General features: G+C 31.9%; 1 protein-coding gene across 50 annotated transcripts in view; it reads left to right on the forward strand.

Annotated features, from left to right (window-relative positions):
- Window positions 1-12,504, forward strand: part of LOC145258179 (uncharacterized) — a 399,192-nt gene that overhangs the window by 156,909 nt on the left and 229,779 nt on the right. For all 50 annotated transcript variants that reach the window (XM_080116006.1, XM_080116009.1, XM_080116011.1 and 47 more), the window contains one exon: window positions 3,344-3,487. In XM_080116006.1, coding sequence (XP_079972132.1) covers window positions 3,344-3,487 — 144 coding nt within the window. The remainder of the gene's footprint in view (window positions 1-3,343; window positions 3,488-12,504) is intronic.

The raw sequence follows: 12,504 nt of genomic DNA on the forward strand, positions 1-12,504 counted from the left end.
AAAAGATAAGACTTAGCATAAGTTTAATTATATGGAAAAAATATTTTTAGTTTTTTTGTCAAGAAAAGTATATGAAAGAATTAATGAAAAGAATTTTGTCATCTGCTGATAGCTGATTTCTGATTGGCTAATCGCATTAGCTTTATCTGGCTGCTTAGTGCAAACTGCTGGAAGATGCTGATGCAACTGTGGGCCAGATGAAATAGTTGCTTGGTATTTTCTTGTAGCGAATCCTTCTCCTACCTTATATTACCATTTTTATAATCGTGTCTAATTTTTCAATTTTCCTTTTCTTCCTTATTTATGCCATTGTTTTATTCTCCTCTCATGCTGCTACTACTCTCCCTATCCCCCCCTTAAACGGCTTCCTCTTCCTCCTAATATTTCTCATCTCGTTTACCTTTCTCCAACCATCTAAAACGTTTAATAGATTATCAGATTTAGTATTATATAGATCGATTACAAAAGAATTATACCTTGAAAATGTTTCATTAAATAAAATTTTTTACTTTTTTCAAGGATAAGGATTAAGGAATGTAAGGTAGTCAATGAGACAACAGCATAGTGATCGATAGTGGTGTAAATTGGGTAAAACTTAATTATTTAAGGGGGCGGCTCAACAAGAACTTGTTTATATTGGACTTGAAGACAACCATGCTGTTGTCATTGAAAAGCAGGTCGTGGTACACAGTTCCACAGGTGGGCAGTTCTAGGAAAAAAAACTTTATTCATGGAATTAGGCATGGATAGAAAATAAGGGAATTATTGATGGTGGTTGTGGCTAGACGAGTACTTATTGGAGAAGTTTTGCAAAGAGGGGGAGCATAGATTGAAGCTCGATCAAGCACTTACCATGAACATAGCGATAGACTCTAAACATATCTTCTGTGAGAAAGAAGTTGCAAGAAGGAGAAAAGAACATCACCTATGAGATTTTAACCACTATCAGAAAAGGGAAGGGTGCTCCGAGCAGCTCCTCCCCAGATGTAATAACAATACTCCATTTTAAGATATATTTGGCTCTTATACAGGTAGAGGATTGCGTTGGGAGTGAGACACTTCTATTAAATGTTTGAGATGGTCAGAGAAAGGTAAATGAGATGAAAAATAGTGGGAGGGGGAATACTAGGAGGAGAGGCCGTTTAAGAGGGGAATAGGGAGAGTAGTAGCAGCATAAGAGGAGAGTAAGAGGAGGACATAAATATTGAAGAAAAGGAAAACTTTAAAATAATTTTTTGATCGGCATTTTAATTTTAAATTAAAAAAAAAATTTGTGTTTCATCACAAGGTTTTTTAATGTAGGGAAAGATTTATTTCAAGGAAAAGGGGAGGTGGAAAATAAGTTTACAACCTTTTTATCTGTAAATAAAATGTATAATCAAACAAAGTAACCCTTCCTGACTGAGATTATTTGATATTTTTATTCCAATCAAAAATGCTCCATCTTTGTGAACAGGATTTTCATTTACATTAGAAATGACTTTAGAAATTTATAAAGTAATATATTTTTAATTAAAAAAAAAAAAAAATAAATAAAAATAAATAAATAAATAAATAAAAAACAACCTTTTGCCTCCCCAGTGGTGCAGATAAGGCACAAGATCAATTTTTAAAAACATCCAGCTTCTCAAAAAGAGGCACCCTGGATTATGATGAAAGTTAAAATTACCTCAGTCTAGAGGAATTTTTATGTCACTGACTGACTAATGGGCTGGATTGGAACCTTATCTCTGCATTTTGTTAATGTTTTGTACCCTACATTAAAAAATAAATGTTTAATATACCCCTTTTTTTTTTTTAAATAAAATTTTTGTAAACTCAACTTGGTGATGTAAACCAAACAACTGTGGTGGTGGGTGAAGTTCTATTTAAAAATTTCCTACCAAAATTAATTTAAATATTAGAACGTAAAAGAATTATTCCTTTTTCAAAGAAAAAAATGTTTATATTAGAATTTTAATAATTTAGATATGAATCAAAAATAATAATTTCCTCCACTCTATTGGTGGCTTAACCCAAACATTGATTCCTAGAACTGCCCACCTGTGGAACTCTGTTCTTCTGGTCTGCTTTTCAGCTGACTGCAATCTACATATCTAGGGCTAGTCTACCCTGCCTTATCCAGTGTACAGATTCTAGTTAGAATATCTGCAGTAGAATGAGCTTGATTAAATTCATACTGTTGGTCGGAAAGAAGTTAAGTATCTATGAAGTGGTGGACTAATGCTTGATTGGTTAAGGATTGATCATAAGATTTTGGCGAAGAGAGGAAGGAGGCCAATGGAGCAATAATTGAGTGGGTCGGGTCTTTTGCCAGAATTCTTGAAAACTAGTACCACAAGCAATTTTCCAACAGTAAGGAAAGCAAGATTCAGTAAGGTATTTGTTGAATGGTTTGGAAGGTAATTTATAAATTTTCCAGAAATTGAGAATTCCTAATTTCTGAGACTCAGTGCGTTTTCTGGTGATTTTGCTAGACTTTCTTTTAGCTGCGGCTATTTCACTATTACAGTTATTTCTAGCTTCTATATACTTCTGTCTATTTGAACTAGACTTCTTTCAGATAAATCTGAGGAATGCATGCTGGCTTTGAGCAATGGCAGTTGCATAAGTAGAAATGGAAAGAGTGGGGTTTACTGTAAAACTTTTGTGTGGGAACATGTGCTTCAATTGCTGCTTTGAACCATTCAGTGATCTCATTTGCACACTGTTTGGTAGGAAGAGAAAGAATGCTACTCCATGAGGTATCTCTGATGTGATCCCTAATGGTTTCCGAATCAACCTTCATGAAGTATCGTCTCATTCTAAGCAATGGCTCTTCAACTATTGGTGGTCAAGAGTTTAGGGTGATGTCTACCAACATCACAACATCACAATGTGATCAGTATTTCTGAGTGGGCTATGGGTATTTGTTACATAATCCTCATGAACTGTGGTCAGAAATAAAATTGATAAGTTTCCCTCTCATTATAGGTGGAAAAGAGAGGGGTAAGTATAAAGCATGGGTTGTAAACATTAAATTAGTATCTATTAATTAGATTTAAAGGAATGAATAAAATATGGTTAAAAGGTTGTTAATAAATACATTAGTAAATTCTTATTTTTGTTCCAATCCAGAGTGCTCCTTTTTGGAAGATTTTCCCCACATTAAAAACCGACCTAGTGACTAACTCTGCTCTTGTGGGAAGAGACAAGTAAATCGGGTCACCAAGTCTCAATTATAATAGAGATGAGCTATGTTGTTGTTTTTTTTTTGTTTTTTTAAATAATTTTATTTTAATCAAGCAATGTTCATTTTTTGGTATATAAATGTTCAAAATGTCTTTTTCCTCTGAATTTTCAGATATTGTTATGACCCCCACGAAAAAGGGTGAAGCAACACATATCAAGATTGAACGCAAGAAAAGATTGGCGTTTGAAGATCCTGACGTGGCACATGTGGCTGGAGGACAACATAAAGGATTGGTCATCAATAAACAAACTTCAGGTGAGTTGAAACAGGCTCAATTAATTATACACAATTATCGTATTTCAGTATGAAATCAACCAGGTAGACTAAAATGGGCAAGCCAAGCCTGTGTGATGAATTTACTTTCTAAATTAGAGACTTGATTGAACTCAACAGGTTGATAAAATTTAGATGATAAAGAATTAGTGGGACAGTGGGTTGATTAAAAAATGGTTGATATCAGATTAATATTCAGTGAATATGGCTAAAACCTGACAAAAAATCCGGTTTGGATTCCTGATAGGCCAATGGTGAAACACTGCAGTACCTTTCTGGCAACTGGTGAGCAACACTGGCTAAGACCGTATTGGCTTGCCTTTTCATTGGATCTGCAATGCTGAGAGGGGAACCCTGGTAACAGGGCAAACCTAGGTCTCCTTATCATTTGCCCAGTCCTGCATCTGGAGAACCAACTCCAGCTTCAACTTTATGGCCACAGCTGATGCTGCAGCACACCACACTAGATGCAGAATACAATTGTCTTATTAGACAGATGGTTGCCATCACATTTAATGAATGTAGACTTTATTTAATCTATATAAATAAAACAATAGATGCATGTATGTGTGTTTGTGGGAGTTCTTTTGTGAAACATAAAAATATTTAGGAAAAATCTTAAAAAATGGAAATGTGTGAAAATAGTGTGACGTTTTTTTTTGTTCAAAAAAATAGTTACAAAAATGAGGTTTTAGAAAACCATCTATATATATATATATATATATATATATATATATATATATATATATATATATATATATAAAGGCAAAACAGCCACACATGAAAAGGCTTTTTTTGCCGGGGTTCTCGGGGGGTTGGGTTACTATGTTTTAGAACTTTTTATATACTCCCTAGATTATAATATCTATGATTTGCGAATGCATGTTGTATCTACACTTATTTTTATAAAATTCATGCTATTCCTTCCTCTCGCATGTTTGCTTGGCTTTTTTGTATAAAAGCGAAAACTAATCAAAAGCGAAGGCAGCTTCCTGGCCTGTCATGCCGGGATGTCCAGAAAGCAATCAGTTTTGATCACTGTGGGGGAAACACCTCATATCAGACAATTGCTATTCATTTGGATACTCCCTTTTTTTGGGGAGTTGGTTTTCCCCAACATCGTGGGGAAACAAATTCAACTGATAAACTAAATTTCTATTGAGTCATCCATTTAAATAATCTAGTCATACCCAAGTCCCACTGTGACTAATCTTGTTTCATCATCTACCTAACACCTAACCCTCATCCTTAGGTAGTCTCTGAGCCTTGATATGTGGTGACTCTCCAAATAAAAAATTGAAAAATAAATAAATAAAAACTCTTAAACTACTGGTCACGTAACACTGAAATTAATTGGAAATAGTAATCATACACCACAGATGGTTTATATTGAGTAAAATCTTTGTTTGGATTAATAACGTGTACAGAAATGTCAACAAGTTGAAATGCTAAATGTTCATTTCAACTTGCTGACATATTTCTATTAGTTTTATGCATGCGCAAATTCAATCATAGCTAGAAGTGGTTTTATTTTAAATCTTTTTTTTATCTATCTGTTGAGTTAGCTTAAATAGTAGGAAACCTGGCTGGAGCACTAAATGTTTTGGTTTCGATCTACATGATTAATTTTTTTAAAAACTTTTAAAGTCAGTATTATATATATATATATATATATATATATATATATATATATATATATATATATATATATATATATATATATATACTGTATTAACAAAATCAAGACTTCAAAAAAGGAATTGGTAGCAACAAAAAGTGTATTTCATTGTAAGTTACAATTGTTTCAAGACCGGTTGGACAATTTCAAGCATTGAAAGTCTTGAAACAATTGTAACTTACAATGAAATACACTTTTTGTTGCTACCAATTCCTTTTTTGAAGTCTTGGTTTTGTCAATACAGTATATTAATGCTCAATTTATTTAATATGATAATTTTGTAGCTTACATTTTAAGTCATCTCTTTTTGGCTTAAAATTCATTGGTGTATGAAAATTTACTGAATCCAGTAAAATTCAGTATATTACAAACAAGTATGTGTATATATATATATATATATATATATATATATATATATATATATATATATATATATATATATATATATATATAGTGTTATAATGGAATAATTCCAGGAGGAAATCCGGGTATGAGAGCTTAATGTGGTAAACAGAGCAATAACATAAAAATATAACATGGAAATTACATAATTGAAGTTGAAATAAATTATTGCATTGACAATTATGTAATTTCCGTGTTATATTTTTATATATATATATATATATATATATATATAATATTCAATAGAGAATTGGCTCTGTAATAATAAATACAAAATCTTAATGAATTAAAATATATTTATGCATATTTTACAGAATTGGCAAAGCTGACCCCCCCTCCCCACACACACACCTAGTTTTAATTAAATTGACATAATTGGTGTTGTCTTTCATTGGGTTATCATTCTTATCAGTTGACGTTGTTTTCCTTGGGAGTGTCGTCCTCGCCAATTGACGTTGTTTTTCTTGGGACTGTTTTTTCCATTAATGTTACTTAATCTTTAAGTAGCTAACTTCTATTATAATTATTTGTTTAAATTGCATTATACCCTATCCTGATTTTTATATTTTTAAATGGTTATTTAAAAATATTTGATATTTGCATTTATCTGGGTTGGACTATGTTATCTAATAAATAAAGTGTGACTATTTACATTATTATATTGTGAATAACACTGTACAGCAATAATAAATGAAAATTGGTTTGGTGAAAGCAAAGTTTTAGTTGTCAGCTTAAAAGCTACATGGGTCTAACTTTGAGAATCCGACAAAATAATTTCATTTGTTAGAAGTAAATATCATAATGCAATTCATCTCGTGTGCCAGTCTATAAGCTTCTAACTGGAAGCTTGCAATCATATAAAATTAAATTTTACGGCTATGATCTACTTAAATCTAACCACCGAAACTTGTTGCCCTACGGAGATAGAAATTTCAGCTATTATATATTCAACCATGAAAGATTAAAAAAAAAAAAAAATGAATGCCGCATGTAATTAAGTTAAATTTTATTAATGGCTTAATTGCTGTTATTAGTGAACGACAATATGCTTTAGTGTGAATAGTATATTCACTTAGACTATGCAGCAATCAACAAAACATTCATTACATTCTTTGTTTCCCATTGGGTTAAAGGATTATTATGATAAACAAAAGAGAAATGAAACAGATGGCAAATTAAATCTAGACTTTCTATAATATCCGTTGTCATGGGTAACCAATGAGTAAACATTTGAAAATTTGGTTGGTTGGTTGGGGTGGGGTACGGTTCTCTACTGACACGGATTATGGAAATAGCAAACAGAGTTCAAACCATGTGGAATCTGTTATGTTCACTTATCAGGAAAGGTATGAAGCCTTTCTTCCTGGGATGCGTGAATAGACTAACAGATACCATCGTGAATTTTGAAATCATCTGTATTCGTTTTATTTCGACTATTGTTCTCATTTTGAGTGTTATTTGCACAATGTTCCGTCCGATATAACCTCAGATGTAGCTTGTCAAGCTCGGGGAATCTTTCTGTTGAATTCGGGAATCTGCATAGAATTTTGAACAGAACCTTACATGTAATCCCTGCAAAGACCTGGTAAGTACTTAGTAATTAGAAGTTACACTCTTCTGAAGATTTAAGGTGCAATCTTCAGTGCAAGTGATACTCAGTATACAATTGCAATTACTTAGGACTTCTACCCGGTCATCTTCTATAATATAAACCTCAACTGTCTGTTTAAATGTATGTATGTATGTCTGCGTAAAACTTTTGACAGAGGCAACAGATTTTCACAAGATCGGTATTGTTTTGAAGGTCGACCCTTCAGACGATAAATATTGAAAAATTGGCTAAAAACAATTCCTTCACCCTCAACTGGGCACTTTTCTACAAGGAGGGGGTTGCTTTTTTCGCGATATTTTCCAAAGTCATCCCCTCTTTTTGATTGACTAGCCTTAATTTAAACCTTTGCCACTTCCGGTTTGGTGATGGATGCAACGGCAAAGACGTCACTTTTTTTTTTTCCACATTCTTTTCCGCCTTCACGGTACCGGTTTGAGCCTGCCTGCCTACTACCACTTTTTATTTTTTTATTTTATTTTTTTTTTTGTTCAACACACACCTCCAAACACCCGCGCAACGCTGGGCACCCAGGTTGATAAAACGTGAAAATAGCACTCAAAATGAGGACAGTAATTTGAATAATCCAAACAATACAAATTATCAATCTTTGCCTAAAAAGTTCAGAAATTTTTATATCGAATTCATAAAACTTTTTACCACAGTAACTTTATTCTATTATACGGGTTAGTCGATGCTTGTTTCGCTAAGGCATCTTTCAGATAAATTTTAATTAAAACTGTTTGGTTGCATGTTTTTGAATGAGGATTGAGTATTCCTACTGTTTAGATTCGTTGGACTATGGTTCTCATCTAAATAAGATAGAAGCAGAAAACTTGGATTAAAACTTCATATGCTTAAAATTGATATCTTTTTTTGAGTGGGGGATTAGTATAGTTGTTACAATTTGGCTTACTAAAATACTAAACACAATACCTATCATATACAATTTTTCTTCATCCTGGATTTGACATTTAGGGTGCTGTGAGTGTGCTGAATTTTGAGGTGGACAACACCAAGCAACATCCCACACCCTCTCTCCATAAAGCTGACATCAGTCAAATTGCATGCAGACTTCATCACTTCTTGTGTAAGAAAGGTGTGGATTTCAATTTCTTTAAGCCATTTTCTAGAATAAAAATAATGTAACTGATTTTAATTAAAATTGGAATAAGGATTCTAGTCACAAGATTTTGTACCATTATATCTTAATTTTAATTTTTGTAGAAGAAGGGACATAAAAGTGATGCAAACTGCTATGGGAATTAATTTTGATCTTCTAGTATACTAGCAGTTCAGCCTGGCTTTGCTTGGGCCCTATGTACTGTTCATAACTTGCTCTATGTGTGAATACCCTATATGTAAAATTTCAAATGTTTAGACCAAAAATTGTCTGAGTAATTTGGTATAGACTGCAGAGTTAATTTTTTTTTTTAACTTTGACCCTAATTATAACCCCTTAACATATATTGTTTTGGTCTCAAATCAAAATAAAAAGTTTTACCCATGTCCAAGTTACCCCTACATCTAAAATTTCAAGTATTTAGACCCAAATTTGGCAGAGGAGTTTGGTAGAATCTGCAAAAATCAACTCTTTCAACTTTGACCTTTTGGCAGCCAAATTTTCAACCTAAAACTGATTAAAATGCTTACTGCATGTTTGAATACCCATTATGTAAAATTTCAAACGTTTAGACCAAAAATTGGCTGAGTAGTTTGCTAGAAACCGCAAAGATCAAATTTTTTTTAACTATGACCGCTTGGCAGCTCAAATTCTCGACCCAAACTAATTACAAAGCTTGCCTTATCTCTGAATACCTTGATATAAAATTTAAAATGTTTAGACCAGAAATTGGCTGAGTAATTTGGTAAACCACAGAGGTCAAATTTTTTTAAACTTTGACCCCAATTTTGACCCCTTAACATTTGTTGTTTTAGTCTCCAATCAAATTAGAAAGTTGAACCCATGTCCAAGTAACCTACATTTAAAATTTCAAGTGTTTAGATTCAAAATTGGTGGAGGAGCTTGGTAGAGTTTTCAGAGGTCAAATTGTTGAATTTTGACCCCTTTACAGCAAAATTTCTGGCCGAAAACCGATTAAAAAGATTTTCTCAAATCTCAATACAACTTTTGTCAAATCTCAAGCCTGTAGACTGAAAATTGACAGTACTTTGGAAGGGAAATGTACACATACAGACAATTTCACTTTTATAGATATACTAGCAGTTCCACCTGGCTTTCCTCGGGCCCTATGCACTGTTCATAACTTTATGTGCATATTCATATATTAAAAAGTGTGAATATGCAAAGTAATACCTTACTGTATAATAGTCTTCCTTAACTATCATAGAGAAAAGTTGGTAGAGCACAGACGTCAATTTTTTTTTAACTTTGACCCCAATTTTGACCCCTTTACATTTATTGTTTTGGGCTCAAAATAAATTAAAATGTTTGACCCATGTCCAAGTAACCTACATCTAAAATTTCAAGTGTTTAGACCCAAAATTGGCGAAGGAGTTTAGTAGAGTTCTCAAAGTTAGTAGAGTCTGCAAAGGTAAACTCTGTAAACTTTGACCAGCCAAATTTTCTCCCAAAAACTGATTAAAAAGCTTGCTGCATGTCTGAATACACTTTGTGTAAAATTTCAAATGTTTAGATCCAAAATTGGCTCAATAGTTTGCTAGCGATCGCAATCTTTTGAACTTTGACCCGTTGAAAGCCAAATTTTCAGCAAAAAAACATTAAAAAGCTTGCCCTATGTCTGAATACACTTTATGTAAAATGTCAAATGTTTAGACCAAAGATAGGCTGAGTAATTTGGTAGAGGCCGCAAAGGTCAATTTTTAAAAAACTTTGACCCCAATTATGACTCCTTAACATTTATTGTTTTAAGCTCAAATCAAATTAGAAAGTTGGATCCATGTCCAAGTAACCTACATCTAAAATTTCAAATGTTTAGACCCAAAATTGGCAGAGGAGTTTGGTAGAGTTCTCAAAGGTCAAATCGTTGAACTTTGACCCCATAAGAGCCACATTTCTGGCTGAAAACCGATTAAAAAGATTTTTGCAAATCTCAATGCCCTTTATGTCAAATCTTGAGTCTGTAGACCGAGAATTGACAGTTATTTGGTAGGGAAGTGTGTGTGTATATATATATATATATATATATATATATATATATATATACACACACACACACACACACACACACACACACACATTTTCACTTTTATAGATATATAGATAGATGTGTGTGTTTTAAATAGGTTTATAAGCCAAATTACAATGCAATATGAAAATAAACAAATATTTATTTGTTTAAAATTAATATTTCGACAATAGACGCCATTCTCAGAATTTTATACTTTTTCTTTTCTTTTTTTCCCCCCCGTCATGATGGTAAATTGAAGAAAAGTTAGTAAAAAAGTCCGCGTGTTGTTCGTCTGCAGTGTTATTTTTAAATACCAGAAGAATATGCTTGGCGCACATGATCTGAAAGTCAGATGTGTTTTCCATGAACACGCTAACTTTTCTTTTCTTCAATTTATCATAGTCTCGAGGAAAAAAAAAAGAAGAAAAACAGTGTATAAAATTCTGAGGATAGCATACATACCTGAAATATTAATTTTAAACAAATAAATATTTATTTATTTTCATAATATTGTGTTGTAATTTGGCTTATAAACATATTTAATATATATTTTATTTTTAAATTTAAACAACGCTTACATCATAAAAAACCCATCTGACTTAAAAAAATAAAAATATATATATATATATATATATATATATTTGCTCTGCAATAGTATTGAGCACTCTTTTCAGGTTTTTACTAATTACCATTTATTGCTATATATGTATATATATATATATATATCGTGCGTATTCTTTTGTTTTAGCAACTGTTATTACAGAATTCACTGCTTGATTACAACTTATTTTAAATTAAAAAAAAAAAACCCTCTTATCTTTGTGTCAAAATTAAAAAAAAAAAATTAAATGTTTTATATGTAAAGGGTGTTTTTTTTTTTTTTAAATTTTAGTGGCAGCGAACTTTAAATTGAAATAAATCACAATTTTTAGGATACAATTATGTGGTTTATTCCAAAGATTAATTTTGGCATTTATAATTTAAATACAATTTTGTTCATATGAAATTGTGGCATAATATATGGCATAATCTAGAGGTCCAATTTTCATAAACTCTGACCATTAAATTAAGCTGTATTTTGACAATAACGTGTTGAATATTATCTTCTAAGTGGTCTGTTGTGTCTGGTTTATCAGAATAGACACAGGACTTTACATATCTCCAAAGAAAATAAACTAACGGAGTTAAATTGCATGAACAAGGTGATCAGTTGAAGGTCCATTTTGTGAAATTATTCAGCCATTAAATGTGTCTCTCGGTAAATTCATAGTATTATTTGCAATTTACAAATGCTGCTTGGGTGTCAGTCTCTTGATGAGTTACCAAACCAAGCTGAACTCAAAATAACCGATAGTTGCCAAACTGCAATTAAAGAAAAGAGTTTTCAATTTAAAGTTCAATGCCTCTAAAAAAAAAAAAAAACTAAAAAAAAAAACTGTATCACAAGCACTTTTGATTCTTTGTTGGATCATCTTCAGGTGACAAAAAAATATAAACAAAAAGTTGGAGGGGGACAAAAAAACAGCTGAAAACGTGTATATGAACTCTGCTTGATGTCAAAAGAACAAATCTGCAGTTCTAGAAGAAATGTTTACAATTTTAATTCCGAGACGCCAGAATTAGCGTTACAGGATAAAATTGTATTATTATGCATTTAAAAATTTTAAAATATTGCAACTGGTTTCATATGTAATGTTATTAATTGTAGGTTGCTAGGTTTTATTAAAAGTAGTTTCAAGTATTCTTTTATTATTTTTAATTACATTCAGAATATAACATTTTAGTGTCATTAACTAAAATTACATACTATTTAGATTATTCTAATTACTGTTGTTAACTTGTAGTGTTATTTTCACGTTTCGGCTGATATAACCTCCATCATTCTTCAGAGTTTGGCACGTTTCATCTTAGTGAGGACTCGTTAGGCTAATGCATGCAATTGATATTACCGCATGTTACTATTTATACATCCATGTGGTATTAGGTTTGTTTTTTATTCCTGTTTCTGTTTTCAACAGTCAATGGTCAGGCTTTTATCAAACAAAAGTTCAGTTGACCTGTATGTCTTTGTTTATTTTTGGAGAGGAATGAGTCACCTTTCTTTATGTATTAAAAAATGGCCTTGTTTTAACTTAGATGTGTTTAGATACGTTTTCTT

This window comes from Euprymna scolopes, chromosome 33 (assembly GCF_053919585.1).
Source record: "Euprymna scolopes isolate OS-2025 chromosome 33, ASM5391958v1, whole genome shotgun sequence".
In the NCBI taxonomy this organism is placed as follows: Eukaryota; Metazoa; Mollusca; class Cephalopoda; order Sepiida; family Sepiolidae; genus Euprymna; species Euprymna scolopes.